This window comes from Eptesicus fuscus, chromosome 10 (genome assembly GCF_027574615.1).
Source record: "Eptesicus fuscus isolate TK198812 chromosome 10, DD_ASM_mEF_20220401, whole genome shotgun sequence".
NCBI lineage: Eukaryota > Metazoa > Chordata > Mammalia > Chiroptera > Vespertilionidae > Eptesicus > Eptesicus fuscus.
This window is the reverse complement of record NC_072482.1, coordinates 19244273-19265334: the sequence shown is the minus strand read 5'-3', so window position 1 is coordinate 19265334 and position 21062 is coordinate 19244273. Positions and strand designations below refer to the sequence as shown.

The window sequence follows — 21062 nt, the reverse complement described above, 5'->3', positions numbered from 1 at the left end:
CTTCTCAGAGAGATGACATAATAGCTAAGCTTTCTTTAATCAATCTTTCATTTTCTCCTTCTTTTCCCTATCTGGGAACTATGGTCACTGTGTGTGTGTGTGTGTGTGTGTGTGTGTGTGTGTGTGTGTGAAAGAAAAAGGTCCTGACAGAAAAACTTTTAAACCTCAAATCCTCCTTAAGGCCTGGGGTTCTGAAACTGAAAACTTGTACAAAAGTTCAACTCTTGTTGTCTGCATTCCACTGGGCCCCATTCCTGCCCTGAGGCAGGCACGATGAAATGTTAGCTGCCCAAAACATGAGGGAGGAAGGTAGGAATGACCAGAAATGCAAGGTACATCTGTTAGTTTTCAAAATAGCATCCTGCTCCAAATGTTTTTATTCACCCGGAACTATAAAATCCCTTTTTTCCTGATGTTCACCTTCCCATTCCCTGATCACAACCCACTTCCTTGATTTTCTATCCTCCCCTCTACCCTTCATGCCCTCCCCGCTCCCCCGCAATTCCCTGGACCTGGTCTGGTTTGTGTTGGGGCAGCTTGTGCACATTTTTATTGCGGCACTTACCGGATGCTAATGTCTGGGATCTTCCTGGGAGACTGTGAGAAACTTGCAAGAAAAATGTTCTATTCCACTCTGTATCTTCAGTCTCTAGGACAGAGCCTGCCATACAGAAAGGGTTCAATAAACTGAGGAGAAATCGATATCTAGATAAAAAGTGTATTTTGTCCAAGTATTAAAGATAATAACTAACACATGGCACTAGTTCTGCTCTTAGCAGTTTAGATACATTAATGCTTTGATTCTGACAGTAATTTTGTGAGCAGGTACCTATTATTACTCTCATTTTACAGAAGGAGAAATGGAAGCACAGAGAGTTTCAACAACTTGCCCACAGTCACACAGTAGGAAGTGAAAGAGCCATGATTTGAACCCAGGCAATTTGGTTTCAGAGTCTATGTTCTTAGTCACTAGACCATGGCACCCGTCCTATGTTGACTTGGCTTTTGTAAGGAGATGGCATGCCCATTGTGTAGAGCATTCTGATACATGTTAAAAATTGTACTGGTCTAAAATGCCTCCAAAGAAGCAGAAAAGGCAAAAAAAATACAGGGAAATGAAATTATATTGTTTTACTCATTATTAACAAGAATAATTTATTGACACATTTACCTTAAAAGCACCAGGTAACAAAAGGTCAAATTCTTATCATTGTCACACTAGGGTCAGGATGCTCATAAGTGCTAAAGGGTCATGTTATGACCTGGACATTGAAGAGAACATACCCTCAAAAAAAAAAAAAAGGGGGGGGGGGTGGAGTGGGGTGGAGTGGGGGGTGGAAGAAAGGAATAAAAGAACTTAAAGCCAGAAAAGAATTATTTCTATTTTCATACCATCTCAAAAAAAGTGAGCAGGAGAATAGATGAGGCATCTTTCCAGTGCTCTTGTCTTTCTAGAGAAGAGCAGAGTGGCACAGAGTTTTCATTGATTTTTCTAGAACCACCAACCTTAAGTCAAATGGTAATGCTGATAAAATAGCCTTAGAGGTGGCCCTGAAATTGATTATTGAAACAGCTTTAACACAAAAATTTCTTTTCATAGGAATTTGACCTAATCGTTCACAAGTTTAAATATGAAAATTATACATTAATTTTGTGTAATTATGAGATGTTTGCACAGTTTTCTGGGCAAGTAATAGTTAATCTGAAAAGCTTTTTCATTGTTTTATTACCTATTATAACACTAAAAATAAGGTAGATTTCTATGAACTACTTACCATTACTATAAACTATGATACTAATAATGATTATAACTTTACTTTTGCTGAAATTCTGATATGTATCTAATTTTCTTCATTGTTCTATATTAACTATATCTACTTGCCACTAATATGAGATAATGGAAATATTTCCTTATTCAAATAAAAAAAGAATTATCTATAAATTACCATGGAAGAAGCAAGCCAGATTGAAGCACTGAGTATTAAAAAGAATCAAAAGTAAAATGTCCTTTGGCCCATTTTGGACAAAGAACACACACACATTCATTTATTCATTTATTTAAAAAGTGTTAAGTACCTATTATATACAAGGCAAAAGTTGGTATGTTAACAATGTCTATTAGGATATGATAATAAATAATGACTCTAAATATGACCAGTCCACCAATTCATTTATGTCCCAATGGCTGGTTAAGTTAAATGATGGGTGCTGTCCATTTAAGGCTCTGAAGACACCCAAAATCCTGGTAAATAATATGCACTGTAATTATTTATAGTTATACTTTTGTTTCCAAGGTTAATAAAAAACACCCCATTGAGGTGTTAAGAACCCCAACTAGTAACAACTATGGGTGGAGAAATAAGCTGGTACTATAAGCCAGATCTAACTTTTCATCTGATTATTGGTGAACATTTTACATGGTATATAACTACATTAAGTACCTAGCAGATAAGCATATCAAAATGCCATATTAAATACATATGTATTGTTAATAATAAAAGGAATAAAAGAAAATTAATGTGGAAATTTTATTAAGGAAATATTAGTGGTCCACATTACCTGTATATAGCCTCCTACTACTTATGAAACTGAAATATTCATCATTTTTGTGTATATATTACAATATGGAAAACTTCATGTAAAATGGAATAATTTATTTTTTTGATGAAATTTGGAACCGCAGCAGAATCTTAGCTTTATTTAAAAAATTTTAAAGCCTTGAATAATGGTAAAATTTTAAAAATGGATCTAGATAAACATGAACCCACAATTCATTTTATTTTAAGCTTTTCTACATAACTATAAAACCCCTTTATTATAGAATTCCTTAGTAGTGTCTCCTGTTAATTGAATTTAGTCTGAATAATTTAGATTTTTATTGGTTATGGTACTCCTTTTCTGTCCATGACTGAAGATAAAGGTCAAATAATTTTAAGAATTATTAGGTAAAAATATTTTTTGATCTCTACATAAAAAATCTTGAGCAATTAATTTCTTTCCAATTAAAAATAATACTAATATTTCCCATGGGGTCATATTATGGCAGACACTTAGTGAAAGTAATTGAAATATGTTAACAAGAGGCTAATATCTTCATGCTACACTTGGTGTCAGGTGTGTCCATACATTATTAAACTATTTTTTCTCATAGATGATGACCTATATATTTATTTGCTTAGAAGTTGGAAAACGTTAACAGTAGAAAGCTTAGAACAATGTGGTACCAGTCAGGTTTCTTGACACTTTCAGGTTTAAATGGTCCTAACTTTCATTCAGTTAGTTTCTGGCCTTTGCAGCTGGAACCTCTTATCTTCAATGTCTTAACTAAAGGACATGAACTGTAGCAACCAGCTCTAAGAAAAGGAAGCATCTTAAAAGCAAAAGTCACCTCTAATCATTCTGTTTTTGTTTTTATTGAACACAGACCTGAATGCTTCTGTGCTTCTAAAGGGTTAGGACACAGCTATCGAGCAGGTAGAAGAAGCACAAAGGTAGAAAAAGGAGGGCCCTCATTCTAATCATACAATCACTGGCCACCAGTACTTCAATGGACCTCCAGGGGCCCCCTGGGGTCCTCTACTATCTCTGAGGGGCAGGGTTTCCTGGAGAGATCGCTGCTCCTATTCCAAAGCTTTTCTAGGCATCACAATTCTACTGCTTTCCATCGGGAGCCCAAGAATGGCAAAGCTACTGTATCCATCTTGCCCTGACCCATTAAGTGCAGTCTGTTTTCCTTGAACGGTTAGGTTGGGCGTGTGAGGAGAATGGATAGAGGAGTTCACATTTCTTATTTCTTCAATATTATGTTGACTCTCTTCTTAGCTATTGGGCAAAAATACAGAAGGACCTAGGGTGAGGAGGGAATAGTCATACTAGGGGGGGACAGCGTTTTCTGGAATTTTTAAATACCACCAAGGCACTGGTAGTTAAGTGGGCTGGGGGTGACCAAAATTTTAGAATTTCTGTCAATTCACAGGACAAAGATTCGTGACTGCCCTTTTCAGTTCCCAAAGTATTTATTGATGGATTAATTGCCAGATTGGTCTACTTATTGGAAAGAGGCACTCTTGTTACAGGGAGTTATGTCAGCACTGGTGGTGGAGTCCAGTTTGGTCACACTTTCTGATCCCTCCCTACAGAGCAGGGTAAGAAAGTGCATCAGTCAGATGTGAAAAGCATGTGCTGCCTCTCCAAAGTCCAGGAGTGCTTAACACTGTGATGTCTATCATTCAGAACAAGAAATTACGTGCACGAAAGGAGTTTATCATAACATGAAATTTTAAAAGTGACAATTTCATCACACGGTTACACTGCTGTTTTCCTTTTTTTCACTTTTTTTGTGGTTTTGTCCTTTTTTGTTTCATTTTTCATTTCCATTTTTGTTTTTTATGGAGGTTCAGGGGAGAGTCCAGATTTGATCCATGGAAGTGTAATCACCCTCCATGATATATTATATATTAGAAAAAATATCAGCAGCAAGACTCTGGAAGTAGGTTGTTTGATGTAGCTAGTCTGTCTTTTCTGTTTTGCCCTCTTTCACGGCGGCCTCTGAGGTTTTCCGCAGGGGGGTTTTCTCCGAGTTGGCATGTCCTGGGCCAGAATCCGCCGCTCCGCCGTTTTTGTGGGTAGTGTGTTTTTCCAAGTAGTTCAGCATTTCACTGAGGACTGTTTGGAAAGTGCTTAGGGCTGCACATATTGCTGGAGTCCCAAAGCCATGAGTGATCAAACTGGAAATGAGAAGTGATAGGAGAAAGAGATGAGCAAGATACAGTATGAAATAGGACAATAAATCCCCCATTTGATCCAGAACATTCCATTCAACAGGCATTTTTTATATTCCTAAGTGGTGCCAAGCATTGTGGAAGATAGAACACAAGTCAGTGTATTCCTTCTGACCATTAGAAATTTGGAATGTATTTGGAAGAAGGTTTGTCATTAATAGAGTTGACATGCATGAATTATTAGCAAGTCTGAGTATTTAACACATGACTTGACTCTGACTATCTCATCAAGAAAGTCAGAAAATACAACTTTCTATGTGTGGGAATCATCTCATTTTAAAGAATGATATCCATGCTTGATTGGGCATAGATCATATAAGAAGAAATCAAAATTGGTGGAGTATGCTTGATGGCTGTTTCTTTGACTTCATTCTTTTCTTCTTCATAGTAATAGAGTTATATCTGGGCAGGTGGCCATCCAGCTGGGGACTATATTTCCAAGCTTCCCTTGCAGCTAGATTTGAACAAGGGACTAGTCCTCCCACAATAAATTATGAGGGGCTGTATGAGACTCCCACCTGCTTAAAAGGAAACTGAGTGCCCTTTGTGTCCTCTCAAAATAGTTATGCAGCTAAGCAGATGAGGATAGTCACCTTGGTGATGAAGATGGAACAGCATAGAAAGGACCCCCTCACCTCTAGTCTCTTTAGTGAGAGAAAAGCAAAATTCCACCTTATGTACACCACTCTGTATTTGGGTTTTAGCAGCTAACTAATTAAATAATAATCATAACTAATAAGCAAATGTAGGGTGCCATTGCAACCTCAGTATAGGTAGCCCTTACAACCATAACAGATATTTCTAGTTGAACAAGTAAGTGCAGTTCACTCTTCTTGTGAATAGAAGCCATCCAGATTGTCCACTTGGTCAACTGTCTCTGAAGTAATACTGCCAGGTTGCTCTCCATTATTCATACTTGAAATAATATTGAAAAATATGCTTGACATATATTATGCATGTTATACTATGTATACAACATGATATATATTGTGTATTAAAAAACCAAACTATCAACTTATTACAAGCCCTAGGTTGTTAAAACTTTAGAAGTTTTTAACTGTTATAACTTAAGAAGTTTTTAACTATCCTTCATAACATGTTAGCTAGTTACCTCTCTTAGGGTATGTAATCTTTAGGAACAAAAATATAAAACAATGAAAATGAGGGACTTAGGGTCTAATGCAGCCCACCCATATCACCTCAGTGGTGACAATAATAAGATCTATCACATGGAATTGTGTTTATATTAATCCATTTAAAGGACGCAGAATAGTGGCTTTGGGGTTTTAATGGTGAGGGTAAGATTTTCTGCATGTCCCTCATTACACTGCACAAGTTGCTAGCATCCTTCATCTGAATATTTTGCAAAGCTTGCCTTATGTCTAGGACATAATTAACACACTCAATAAAGGAAAACAACCTCAGTCTCCAATTAATAAGAAACAAGAATGGTCAGTGCTTGGCCAACCATGTGCACCAAATTTGTAATATAAGACATCATCATAGTTCAAGCATATGCATATCTTTGCTGCAGTGTCTTGCACTACTGAGGAGAAAAACTGACTTCTGCTCCATTTCTACAATGAGAAGAATCCATATGCTTTAGGAACTATCAGGGAGTCTGGACAAAAAGTGGAATTGATGGGAGCGGTGGAGGAATTAAGCATGGTGGCACCCATACAAAGAACTGAGGGAAGCCTCCATTGATATCTAGATTCTTGGCCCTGGAACAAACTACCTATTTTCTCATGCTTTAATCCTGTTTCAAGGATCCTTACATCATTAGATGAGTGTTATTTCCTCTATACTGCCATGTCCTCTTTGGTTATGACTACCTTCTTCATCTATAAATGAATAGGCAGAATTAATTTTACTAGGTTAAACATTAACGTTACTAGCCAATATTTGAGTTCTGATCATATGGCAGGCCCTATTCTGAGTACTTTATCCTGTATCATCTCACATAATCCTGGCATCAACCCTAAGTAGGTATTATTATCTCTGTTTTATAGATGAAGAAATTAATGCCAGAGAAGTAATAATTTGCCTGAGAAATCTAATATTCTGTATTGCCTCTGTTTATGTTCTTTTCGGGTTAAGGGTGTGTTTTAGTCCTTTTCTTTGCCAAATCACATTATGTTGGCAGTTTTAGCTTAGTTTCTCTAACTTGGTTCTGTGGGCAGACTTGTAGGCCCAGAAGATGTTAATTCTTTGAGCTCACTTTCCTGTATAAGACAGGGTTTTTAAAAATCCAGTACAAAATGGATAGGTGTATATAAAATGCTTTAATTCTCCATGTCCAGAAGAGTTGTCACCATAATGAAAGACTCTTAAGCTGGTATCCTTCTTGGCTGATGGCCTTTCCTGCTTCTGAAATATGTACCTGCTCATTAGCAGGTTGCATTGTCATCTCTGCCCTGCACTGAGAACCAGGTGTCCAAGTCTTCACATTGCTCTGACCTTAGGCAATTTGTGATTTGGGGGAAGTTACTTAGCCTTGTAAGATGACAATGGTCTAACTAGAACATCTGCATGGTTCTTTCCAACTCTAAGCTTCAATTCATTATTATGAATGCTTATGGTGCTCTTCTTTAAATGCAGGGCATGAACAGAAGGTTATGGAAGTTGAAAGAACACTGAGCTCAACAGAGAAGTCAAAAATTGATTGTGGAATATTCAACATAAGAAAAGTAATTACTTGAACTGTTATCTTTCCACATGAAAAACATCATGTAAATTTTGTTGGTTTCCTTAATTTAACAATACCTTCACATTGAAAAAGCATGTACCTGCCCACCCCCTCCCTAGGTGATACTAAATGCAAAGCATAACCTCTATTCTAACAGCTTTCAGTGAGGTTTATGAATCTAAATAATTAATCTAACACTGTTTTAGAATAGCACAGAAAAAAGTGTAAAATCACAGGATGGTTAAAAACAACAACAACAAAAAACTTCTGGGAATATCATGAAAGTCTCTTGGCCCCAACCACTCCAGAAAAACAAGTGTATATCTCACTCTTAGTGACATACAAAAAGGAGAAAATAAATAATGTAGAACATATAGAAAAATAGAAGAAAAACAGAACTGGTAATGCTGACTTTCAGTCCTAGATAGAAAATAAACTAAGGTCATCTGTAATGTAATACACTACAGTCTAATCTTAAAAATCCTTGATACTAGAGATTGTTTTTTTTTCTTTTGAAAATATTAGTTTTTAAACACAGACTTAATATTAGGTTATACTTGGAATTTGCATGTATTTTCATAAGATTAACATCAGAGAACATTTCCTAAGTAGATAGCAAATATTACCTGGGTAAATAGTAGCCATGATGGTTTGAAGTAGGTAGTCAAAATCTAGAAGTTCTAAATTCAAATTAATCTAAAAGTTGATCCTCATGAGACAAGTGAAAGAGACAACTAGCAATGTATCATCTTCATGTCACATTTAAAAAAATTTTGCTGAAGAATGGCAGAGGATACAAATGTTATATGGATTTCTTAACACATTTGCATTTCCTAGGTCTCCTTCCCTTATCCTTTGTAATAGTGTGTTCTATTATTTTATTTTAAAAAGGCTTATCTCAGGCATATGTCCTCTCCATCCCCAAACCTATGATGGTTATTCTGTTGTGTACCTTTGTTTGCCCTTTCTTCTTTTTAGCCAATCAAAGTCTACTCACCCTTCAAAATCTTTGGATGTTACTGAAAAAAGGGAATTGGTTTCCTGATTCCCTTGATTAAGATATTGAAAAAGAGGTGTTCCTGCCAAAGTGATGAGAAGACTTTAATAGAATCCTGAGGAGAAAGGAGTAACATTCCATCCAAAAATGTAAAATATAGCAGAGAGAAGACAATGGTAAGAAAATAGACCCATAAGAGTAAGATCTCAGTCATCAAAGTGAGGAAGAATGATGATCACTTAGAGCAAAAGTGATCATCAAAGTCTACAAAAGTTTAATATAAGTGGCAAAAAGGATGCTATGTATCTCTAAAAATGTGTGGTTTGGGCTCTTACTATAAATTTGTTATCATAATCATATTCTAATATTAAAAAATATAGAGTGCTAAAACAAAGTGAAAAAACCCCACAACCAAAAGCAAAAATAATAAAACAAACAAGGCTGAGGTGGGGTACCACTGTCATTAGCCTATACTCTGCTGCTAGCATTTGGGTAATAGTCACCTCCAGGGGGCAGCAGCCTCGGGGAGAATGAGTGGGGACTTCAATGTATGGAATCATTGAGTTAACAAAGGCTAAAATTTCCTTGGTTCCATTTGGTAGTCTCTGATGCTGGTAGACCTTGAAGTTCAAGAATGAGCAAGAGAAATAATGCAGGGATAGGCCTGAGGCTGGTGGGAGATAGTGCTATGTTTGCATATAAAAGACTGAATGGTAATTAAGATGCTTTGCTCTTTTCAAACTGTCAAATAGAGTTGAGACTTTTTAAATATAGCAAACTCCTATTTCAGGATAAAGAAAACACAGGAATGTGTTTCTGAGACACTAGCTTGTTAGGTAATCTTTGAAAAATTATGGGAGATGAGAAAGGATGCAGTGAGATGGAACAGAGAAACATGCCTTTATAATCAAAGCGGGAGAAAGGGGACATATTTGAGAAACTCTAGGTTTTTAAATTACATTTAATTAGTCCCTTAACAAATTTTTTATAATTAGATATTTTTAAAATCAGATTTATTGAGTTTGAATTTACATAGGGTAACAGTCTTTTTAGGTATAAAGTTTATTGAATTTTGACAAACTCATAGGGTCATATAATCACAACCATTATCCAAAAGTGTGGTTGTGTTTCTTCTTAATACATTCACTCTCCTCACCCCCAGCTACTGAGAATCAGTGCTCCAATTTTTATCCCCAGAGTTTTTGCTTTTTCCTTTAAATATAAGGTGACCAGACGTCCCGCTTTTGGCGGGACAGTCCCGATTTTTAACAATTTGTCCCGCGTCCTGCAGCGTTTTAAAAAAGTCCAGATTTTTGGAAAGAATGCACGACAAGCTAGGGAACGGCAGGAGAACGGGAAGGGAATATACGGTTTTCGGCGGCCATGTGGCTATTTAGCCAGGATATGAGTTTTATATTATTTTTGTTAATTTTATAATGTTAAACTTTAATAATAACAAATAATTGTTGAGAACTGATTATCGAGAACTGCTTAACAAAGTTCGCATTGTTGATCAGTTGTTAGAATTCGACCACCATTGTTTGGACTTAATGAACAATGGCATTTTTTGGGATTGGCAACGACGAAAACATTTTGTAACTGTCTCTCAGACGATACACATCGTACTGCGTGCTAGTAAGCTAGTTAAACAAGTGATGTCATTACAAATCAGCTATTCAGATAATTTAGGTAAGTAATTTATTTATTTATTTCATAAATATATAAATTTTCTTGATTTTAGCAGACAGTACTCGTATTATTTATATTTTATAGTGGTGGCAAAAAGTCTAGCGCAGGCCTTGAAAGTGACACTTACGACTTACGTTATGGCAAATTCATGACCTTTTAAACAACGACAGCAATCTACTAAAAAAAATTCACTCAAATGAGAAATATGCCAAAGAATAAAATAATACTATACATAATTTTTTATTTATTATATTTGTAAATTGTACTTATGTTGAAATTTAAAAAAATATATTACAATACTATTTTTGTGTTCTATGAAAATTTTTGTTGCTCCATATGGACCAAATTTTTAATCAAGAACACCCCCCCCCCTTCCGGTCAATGGTGTCCTGCTTTACCAATGTTAAAATCTGGTCACCTTATTTAAATACCATCTAAACTGAATCATAAAGTCTATAGACTCCTTGTGACTGCCTCTTTTCACTTAACATAATAATTTTGAGATTCATCCACTTTGTTGTGTTTATCAATAGATTCTTTTTATTGCTGTAAGTGTTCCAGTGAAGGGATTTATCACACTTTGTTCATGTAATGGATTATTACAAATCTGAAATGTTAACACTTAAAAAACATAGAGGTGATCACTGAAGTGCTGTCTGGGTTTCTGAACCCAATAAAGTAACTACTATTTCCCTCTATAAAAGTCTTACAGAGCAGTAGCAACGCAATTTACTGTAGGATTTTAGCAATGTATCTGCCAAATTCTCCCAAAATACCAGGTGATAAGTGGCGGGCGGGGGTGGGGTAGAGGGAAGTGAGCTAGATGACAGCAGAGTGAGGAAGAGTCACAGCCTGTTGGACAATGAAACCCAAAGTGTGGACTTAAGGGCAGTTGTCAACCTTGAAGGACATCTCTGGTGGAGCTCCACAAGGCTCTCTCATTAATTCCACGCTGCTCGACATGTCAATTGACAATGTGGTTGAAGGCATCATGGATTTGTAACTTAATGGCTGGAATTAAAATAGAGAGGAAAATTCCTGCATTGGATAGCAAAAACCAACGTGCAGAAATACCTTAATGTGGTAAAAAGCTTAGTTGGTGGCCAAAATCAATGATGTGAAATTTAGGGGAGATTAAGGAAAACATATCCACTTGCAGTACACTGAGAGATCTGACTCAAGAGTAATTGTTAGGAAAATGTCTTACCAAATCAGTAAGTCTAAACTAAAAAAAGCAAGGGTCAAAATTTGAGGTTTGAATCATAGCTTGTCAGGCTTAGTAGCTATATTTATCTTGAACTATTCTTTCTGTCTCTAACTAGATTCCAGCCCATTGATTTCATTTTCCTATTACTAATTTCACACTGAGGAGCAGGAAGGTTCTGACAACTGACTGGGAGCAATATAATCACCTGCTGAGAAAATCTAGACTGACAGTTTATAGCACCTGATGTTAGAGAAAATGTAACTTATATTTAACAGTCATCTTCTTAATTTTATTCATGGTTTAAAAAACTCCTATTTTGCTAGACCTCCCAATTAACATTCTCTAGAGCATCTTTCTGCAACATAAACCATCTCTTTAAATTGGCTGAGTGCAGGAAGGGAGTAACTGTTTGCTGGATCTGTTACCACTGTAATTAGCTAGTTGTTAATATTAATAATAGGAAGAAGGCAAAGGGGAGGCCAGACACTATAAGCATGGTCATCTGGGCAGCTTCACCAGAAAGCTGCAACTTTACAGGTCACTGGGGGAAAAGGTCCAACAAAGGGGAAGATAGATGCATGCACAATAAAGTCTGCGTGACATAGGGAAGGTACTTGTATGCCAGTCTAACCTGGAAAAGAAGATAATTGGCCAGAGGCGTGGAGCCACTGCAAGCCTGTGAAAATTTGGCAATACATAATCCCAAAACAAAGGAATTCTCTCTCTCTTATTCCTTTTGCTTCCCTCCTACTTCCTTGCACTTGCCCTCCACAATAGACATGTGGCCCTAGAAGCCACATGGCCCATAGCCATGTGGACCCCACATGCAATGGACAGCAGTTGGGAACACAAGGTAAGCTAGCCAGATCCTGGATTAAACTGTGCAAATACAGAACAGAGGCTCAGGGGAGTGGCTTCAATCCTAGCTCTGCTGGAGACAAAATGGGACTTTTTCCTTGGTGGAATGGAGGTAGATGGGACCTTGGAAACTCAGGGGTTTAATTCCACAGAAATAAAACTTTCCACAATGCCTTATCCTCCTGTGGGGACCTCCAGACATTATTCCAACAGCACCCCAGGAAGCCCACTTCCACCAGCAACAGGTGGGGGCATGGAGGACTCCCCACTGATAACAGATCCAGTGGTGAAACTCTACTTTTTGACTTTTCCCCTAAGTGTTAGGGCATATTCACATTTCAGCAATTGAAGGGACACCACTAGGTACAGCAACCTTTTCTGGAGAAATTGTGTGTGTGTGTGTGTGTGTGTGTGTGTGTGTGTGTGTGTGTGTGAGTGAGTGTGTGTGTGTGTGTGTGCGTGCGTGTGCACACACACATGTGCACACCTGTGGACTTACAGCTTTTGCCTTCTTATAAGGTGACTTCCTAATCTCTTCTTGACCAATGACTTGACCTGAATAAGTTCTGATGCATACTTTAACTTTTTAAAGGAAAATATATAGCAAAAGTTTTAACTTTATTCTCTAACGGTGGCATTACAAAGAAATTGAGCTCAACTGGTGTGGCTTAGTGCTTGAGCCATGAACCAGTCTATCTATGAACCAGGAGGTCATGGTTTGATTCCCAGTCAGGGTATATGCCGGGTTGCTGGCTCAATCCCCAGTAGGAGGTGTGCAGGAAGCAGTTGATCAATGATTCTCATCATTGGTATTTCTATTCCTTCTCCCTTCTTCTCTGAAGTCAATGAAAAAATATTTTTTAAATGAAGTAATTGTGAGTCAGAAATAAAAAAGGTAATAGAGGATGAAAGAGATTTCTAATTGAAAGGAAATAAATTACAATCATTTTTCTTTTACCTTCTGCAGTTTTGCTAATCAGATGAGTTACAAACAGTGTTTATACATATAAACTACAGTCATGTGCCACATACCAATGTTTTAGTCAGTGACTGATGGCATATACGATGGTGCTACACCATCTAGGCTGTGTAAGTATCCTAATATATAAAAACCCAGGGTCCATAACGACAGACCGAAGGCTCCACCGAACACCGGAAGTCAGTCCTGCAGTGTTCCCATGGCAACCCAGCACTGACTGCCCAGGGGGCTACGGGTCAGGCCTGGAGAGAGGCCTGAAGAGAGGGGCGAAGTCTGATCCGCAGCCTCTGTGGCAGCCGTTGATCAGCTGTTGCCTCTCTCTTTCTCTCTGGGCTTCTCCAGCAGCTGTGCCTCTGTTTCTCTCCAGGCCTCCACGGGGGCTACTGATCAGCCCACCTCTCTGATCAGGCCTGGAGATAGGCCCAGAGATGCTGACTGGCATAGAAACCGACCAATCAGAACCAAATCTGGGTGAACTGTGAGGAACCAATGGCTGCCTAGGAGGCAGAGCTTTTGACGCTCACTGGCATAGAAACTGACCAATCAGAACCAAATTGGCCAGCAGGGGAGGGCAGCTGGGGGCAAGATAAGGCCTGCAGGGGAGGGCAGTTGGGGGCAAGATCAGACCTGCAGGGGAGGGCAGTTGGGGGTGATCAGGCAGGCAGAGGCAGTTAGGAATGATCAGCCCACAGGGGAGAGCAGTTGAGGGTGAGATCAGGCCAGCAGGGGAGGGCAGTTGGGGGCAACCAGGCTGGCAGGGGTGGGCAGTTGGGAGCAAGATCAGGCCAGCAGGGGAGGGCAGTTGGGGATGAGATCAGGCCGGCAGGGGAGGGCAGTTAAGGGCAATCAGGCAGGCAGACAGGCAGAGGGGTTAGGGGCAATCAGGCAGGCAGACAGACAGGCAGAGGGGTTAGGGGCAATCAGGCAGGCAGGCAGAGGCAGTTAGGGACAGTCAGGCAGGCAGGCAGGTGAGCAGTTAAGAGCCAGCAGTCCCAGATTGGGAGAGGGATGTCCAACTGCTGGCACCTCCCCAAGGGGTCCCCGATTGGAGAGGGTGCAGGCTGGGCTGAGGGAACCTCCCCTCCGTGCACGAATTTCATGCACCGGGCCACTAGTCCTATATAATAAAGAGGTAACATGCAAATTAACCCTCATGACCTCACAAGATGGCTGCCTATGACCAGGCCTGCAAGGGGTTTAGTGGGGGACGACCAAATGACTGAATAGCAGGCTGCATGGGGCGACCAGGCCAGCAGGGGGTTAGGGATGGACGACCAAACGACTGAACAGCAGACTGCGTGGGGTGACCAGGCTGGCAGGGGGTTTAGTGAGGGGCGACTAAACGATTGAATAGCAGGCTGTGTGGGGTGACCAGCGCGGCGGGCAGGAGCGGGGGGCAGTTAAGGGCGATCAGGCTGGCACACAGAGGCAGTGAGGGGCGATTAGGCCGGCATGGGGGGGAACAGTTAGGGGCAATCAGACAGGCAGTCAGGTGAGTGATTAGGAGCCAGCGGTCCAAGATTGTGAGAGGGATGTCCAACTGCCAGTTTAGGCCTGGGATCAGGCCTAAACCGGGAGTTGGACATCCCCCGAGGGATCCCAGATTGGAGGGGGTGCAGCCTGGGCTGAGGGGACCCCCACACCCGCCATGCACAAATTTCGTGCACTGGGCCTCTAGTACTCTATAATGTTTGCACAGAAAGGAAATAGCCTAAGGATGTATTTCTCAGAGAAACATCAATGTTTCTCTCTCCCTCTTTCTCCCTCTCCCTCTCCTTCTCCTTTGCTCTGACTCTCTCTCTCTCTCTCTCTCTCTCTCTCTCTCTTCTTCCCTCCATCCCTTTCACTCTCTCTAAAAATCAAAGGAAAAAATATTCTCAGGTGAGGATTAACAAAGAAACAAACAAGCAAAAGAAATTACCCCCATAATTAAGGTGCCACATGACTGTACTTGACATTAATGATGATGACTATCAAGAAACTTCCATAGAATAGAAATTTCAAAAACTTCTCTTCACACGTTGTGACCCTTGATTAAGGGCATTTTTTTCTTGGGGCCAAGGCCTTATGTGTTTATCTTTAAAATCTCCAAAACTTCAGTGTTAATTTGAAATGCAAGTTAATATAAGATTGTGAATGGACAATCTACCAGAGGGACAAGAGCTGTTTTACTTTCCTTAATCTGAGTAAATATGGTTTACATTTCACTAGCTTTGTTGTATTCCAGACAAAACTGTTTCCATATTGCTCGAATTGTCCTTCAGAAGTGCTTTATCATTACTTTAATTGATCTGTCTAAACTAATTTAAATTAAATCACTAAAGCAATTTTCTAAAACGTAGCCTAAAGCAAACTCTTGTGGAATCTTCCCCTGGATTCTTCCTCTGTTGGCAAGAGATGGGCCTGGATTCCAGCACATTCTTTCCACCTACTAAGCAAACACTGATTTAACCCTTTGCACTCGCTTGCTTTTTTTCTCTATTCCTTTATTCTAATGCTAACCGTGTCGAGTCACACTCGACATCCGAGTGCAAAAGGTTAATATGTACTGAAAAGAAAACAAAAGCCTCATTAGTATTTGCCACTGAAGACTGGGTCACTCAGTTGTGTCTGCCAACCATGGATGGATTTTTCTAGCTTTCTTTTGATATACCAAAAGCTGGAAGTAATAGATACTATTATGCTACAAACTAGAAGACTGAAAGTCGAGAGAAAATAGCCAACTGCCATTTTCTCATTTCATTTTGTCAAATTTCAATTTTCTACTTGGACAATGTTTGACAAGCCGACTTCTCTTCCTCCATTTCTTTTGGTATTTGTAAAGGTTGAAATAGTTTGGGCTATTATTCCTACTATTTTGTTATGTTGCATTATTCCAATGGATGTTTGCTAATGTGTATTTTTGCTTTTCTGAATTGCATGCGGATGCCACTGTCATCAACTTCAGTTCTATTTTTTAGCCTCTGGGAAGCATGCAGGTAGCAAGATTTAAAGGGAAGACAAATCTCCTTTTCCTTCCTTCCTGGATTATTCAGCTACTGCAGGGTGAGTTGCAAATACAGCCCCAGGCTCAGCCTGTACTCCCAGTCTAGTTTTTGGTGGCGGCCAGAAAAGTGCCTTCTTGCACTCATGAGAACAGCTGTGAGGGCAGGGGGCTGGGAAACAGACCCCGGAAAACGTCAGCAAAGGATTGTGGGCCTTCTCTGAAAAACCCTCCTTCTGTTCAGAGCTGTGAGGGTAAGGCCCTTCATCTCTCTGAAGCAGCACAACCTTGAATATAGGCCAGGGAGAGAGACTTCACCTTGAGGAAAGTAGCTGTGTCCTATTCTTCCAGAATTTGATGGCATCTAGCCTAACAGGTTGAAGAAATAGAGGAAATGGAAACTGTCTGATTGTATTTATTTTCTACATAGATTATATTATTCCATGGCCCCAAGTGATTTAAAATTGAGTTTAATCAAGGTGCATATTTCTGGTACATTTTGCTTTGGTGGCTAGACATCATTGAAATGTACTCATTAGCAAGGCCTTCACAGCACTCACAATGGTCTGTGGTTCCTTCAGCTGGTGTGGTTCTCAAACCTAAACATATGAGAATCACCCAGGGAGCTTTTTTTTTTTTTTTTTAAATACCAATGCGTTGGTCCCACCCCAAAGATCCTGATTTTATTGGTTTGAGAGGGGTCCAAAACATTAGTATTTTTAAAACAGTTTAAATGCAGCTAGGAAGTTGGATGTGTATTCTTAGGGCCAAGAAATAATACCTAACTACCATGACTGCTATCCTTTCTGGGAAAATGAAGATGATGAATTTCTTCAGCATTTCCCCCAAGAACTTAGGCAGAACCTGAGTTCTATGGAAAGTCAGTAAGTATTTTGAGAAAACACACACACACACACACACACACACACACACACACACACACACATAGTTTCTGTGATCAAGTTTTGAAAACAGGGGACTAAGTTTTCCTTTCATTCAAAAATGGTTCCATTCAAAAGGTTCTGGGAGCCTTTGACATGCTAATGTGCACTGGCACACTTCAAGAGAGGTATAGTAGTCAGTCAGGGTTTCTTGATCCGAGAAACACTTGATCATGAGACAATTTCAAGGCGCATCTCATGGGACTAATGCTCTATGAAACTCACTTTGGAGAAATGTGTTTATGACTGCCCTGAATCTCTGTCAGATTGGGAGAAATGCTGCCTCCTCACCCCGTCCCCAGCTAAGGCCACATTCCTCCTGCTCTTCTCAGCCACTTATTCTGAGGTCCCAAAGGAGAATGGATGGGTCCTTGGGATTCCATTTTATTTCAGTCCAGCTCAATAGAAAAGAAGACTAAGGGTACAATCATTGCATACCCATTAGGAGAGACCAAAGTCAATCACAGACAAGTCAACTTTTTGAAGATAAAGACTTTTTTATTTTTTACCTTTATCCTATTTTTTATTTATTTTTTTACATATGGTAATAGAGCTTTTGTGGATAAGTGAACCATAACCATTTCCTTATATTTCTCCCTATTAGACCATTGATATTTTCTATAGTATAAAGGAATGAAGACACTAATCTTAGGACTGTTGTGCTTTTTTAGCTAAACCCTATTCAATTGTTGACTTAAAAATAAACGAGTGGCTAAAGCATAAAGAGAAGAAATGCGATCATATGGAAATATAGCATAAACAATGATTTAAAATAGAGCAGTAAACCAGCAATGGAGTAAAACACCATTGGTCTAGAAGGAGCTTTAGAGATCATCCAGCTTAACTGCATCGATTTACAGAGAAACACCCAGAGGCTGGACTGGTGAAGTGCCTGCCTTCAATCCACACGCCTAGCTGGTAATCAAGACAAGACTGAGCTAGGCCCCCAGACATCCCCCTGAGTGTCTCCCATGATCCCGTGCTGTCTCCCTATGTCTGCTCCCCAGTCCATAGCTCAAAAAACCAGAAATTATTTAAATAAAAATTCACCAAATTTCTTCCCCAATGTATGCATTCCCACAAATCAATTATTCACACATAACTATTGTGGGCCATTTTTGCCACTTATTATTAGAAACAATTGCCTCTGGTTTCTATTATTTTAATTACTAACCTCCTACCTGCTGAACCTAAAAATCCATGAGAATGTCATCAAATGACCCGCTTTTACATAGGTATCTTTTGTAGCATTTAAAACAAATGCCACACAACGTGTGAAGTACAATAAATATTGGCAACTGATTGAATTCTTTAATTTCCCATTTAGTAGTAAATTAATGTAAATGATTTAATGTTGATTCATGTGAGAAGTACATCGTGATTCCATTTGTCTGCTGATGAAGTGAAAACTGTTTTAGTCTAGTCGACATTGCTGTTAGTGCAAGGTTTACCTCAAGGGAGTCTTTTTTTCTTTTGTATAAATACAGATTACCCTTGCCCACTTAACTGGTGAATAAGACCCGATGAGTATATATTTTTTTGCACCTGGGAAGGGCACTCACTTTCGGAGTTTACGTTTTAAAGTTTAATTTCAACCTTATATAAAGGAGCTTAAGTTTGGGAAACAGGATTTTTTTTTCCTTCACAATTCAGGCTCACTATTTCCAATATTCTTTTTAAAAATATATATATATTTTATTGATTTTTGCAGAGAGGAAGGGAGAGGGATAGAGAGTTAGAAACATCGATGAGAGAGAAACATCGATCAGCTGCCTCCTACACACCCCCTACTGGGGATGTGCCCGCAACCAAGGTACATGCCCTTGACCAGAAACGAACCTGGGACCCTTCAGTCCGCAGGCCGACGCTCTATCCACTGAGCCAAACCAGGCAGGGCTATTTCCAATATTCTTAAATAAAATGGGCTTAGATGTCCCCTTGGACTAGGCAGAACATCCTAGAACAGTAAAGGCAAGCTTACTATTTTTATTTCTTAAATGCTAAGCTTAGTTGTATAATTTATTTCATGATGCTTTCTTTTGGGATTAGAGACTTAATTTAAATTTCTTCATTTCTCTTCTGGCACTAAAAATACTTGTGCAAGATTAAGAAATTCACCCACGGCAGATTACCTTCCCTGCCACTTTCCCATCCCAAGGGAGGGGGACTATACACATTGTAGGCTCCTCGGAGAAGACCAAACATGCTCACGCTTAAGTAAAGAGAAACATCCTCTCTTCAGCATGTTGCCAAGCACATAGCACTCAGAAGATGCTAGTTGAGTTGACTGGGATGCATGACATATGTGGAACACTAACGAAAATGGGGATGAATAGCCCAGGAACAAAAAACTCAGAGAGGCATGAGAGCTGTCTTTAGAGACTGGGAGGGTAACTGACTCTGTAGGACTTTAGGGAGACAGATGTTGCCTGATTGGGGAAAAAAAGGCATTTCTAATAGAGCTGTCAGAGATAGGAGGATGCTTACTCGAGCAAAGAGCAGTCTATCATTGCAAGTTTTCAAGCCTGGAACGGGTGACAACTTGACAGGGATGCTGAACAGAAGATCCAAATATTGAAGAAGAGTGGGGAATATAAGGGAGCTTTCAACAGTGAGAATCAATGGAAAAATTTAATCACCAGCAGGCACACAGGTATCTGGGAATGCTGTACATTTCTTACTTTCAAAGCATTATGGGAGTAGTAGGAGCATCTAATTCTAAGGTGTGATGTCAGCACACTTTCTGACTCAAATAGGAGACTTAAGCATGTTGATCATTCCACTTCTTCAGCCCATGGCCCCGGGGAATGAATCAATGGAGGATTCATTTAAGACCTAACATAGCATCATTATCTTCATTTATTAATGTATATTTTCTGGGCACATACTATGTGCTAAGTACTGTGGATGGAAAAATGATAGCCTGCATGCTGCTTAATTCTCTATTATAAAATCCCTCTCATATAAGTCTTTGACTATAGTTGTCTTCCACATTAAAAGTCCCTAAACAATGGGACAGTCCTTTAGTTATCTTGTACTGCCTGCCATTAGCACAGTAAAATATTAGAAACAATAACATTTCAGGCTGCTAACTGAGTGCTGAGAAAGAAAATTTCCTTTTTCTGATAGACTGTTCTTTCTAAACTGAGTGTTAAAGATAGTTTAACCTCCATCCCTATTAATGTTGCCAGACGCTTGATTACAGATTCAATGCGATTATGAGAATGTAAGAGGCAAAAGAAGGGAAAAGTTGTTAACATCTCCTGAGATCTCAGAGGAGAATTCCTAACATTTTGAAAAATTAGGGCTCTGGGTTTCTATCTTAGCAGAACCTGTTCTGTCCGTGGAACCCGATGTCACCTGATCTCACAGCAATTGCCATTCCTGGGAATTGTCTACAGGGTCTCCTACAGATTTCATTTCATTTTCTTCCCACTTCCAGTAGGAGCTATGGTGTCTGCTGTGTTCTCTAGAGCAAGACACTTTTTTTTTTCATACTCAGTAAATTATAAATAATGAATAAATATGCCTCCTGTTATTTTGATGGAAACAGTCGTGAAAAGCGAGGAGGGTCCCTGCACGCACGGGGTTCCAGAGCACCCTGATATGTCAATTACCACAGAAAATGGGAGGTAGTTACCCGTGCTTTACAGGGCTCTGATCACATCCTCGCTTTCCTGGGAAATATTCAACCTGCTGAAAGTAAGCCACAGTTCCTAAGGAACCAAATCAAGCACCCTATCAGGTGTAATTCAAGTGGTCTTCACTGGGAAGGAGATTTTGACTAAATAAAATAGTAGTACAAGGTGATGTTACTAGCTATTCTCTATGCCCATTCAATCATGCTCTCTTCTTTTTTCCCAGCCAGCGCTCAGCAAAAACCGGAAAATAAGACTCTGCCAATGGACTGTTTTCAACGTTAGATGGGCTCTGCTTCC

General features: G+C 39.4%; 1 protein-coding gene across 1 annotated transcript in view; it reads right to left on the bottom strand.

Annotated features, from left to right (window-relative positions):
* Positions 1 to 4507: 4507 nt before the first annotated feature.
* Positions 4508 to 21062, bottom strand: part of TFAP2D (transcription factor AP-2 delta) — a 54220-nt gene continuing 37665 nt past the window's right edge. The window contains exon 8 of the mRNA XM_008157493.3: positions 4508 to 4727. Coding sequence (XP_008155715.1) covers positions 4508 to 4727 — 220 coding nt within the window. The remainder of the gene's footprint in view (positions 4728 to 21062) is intronic.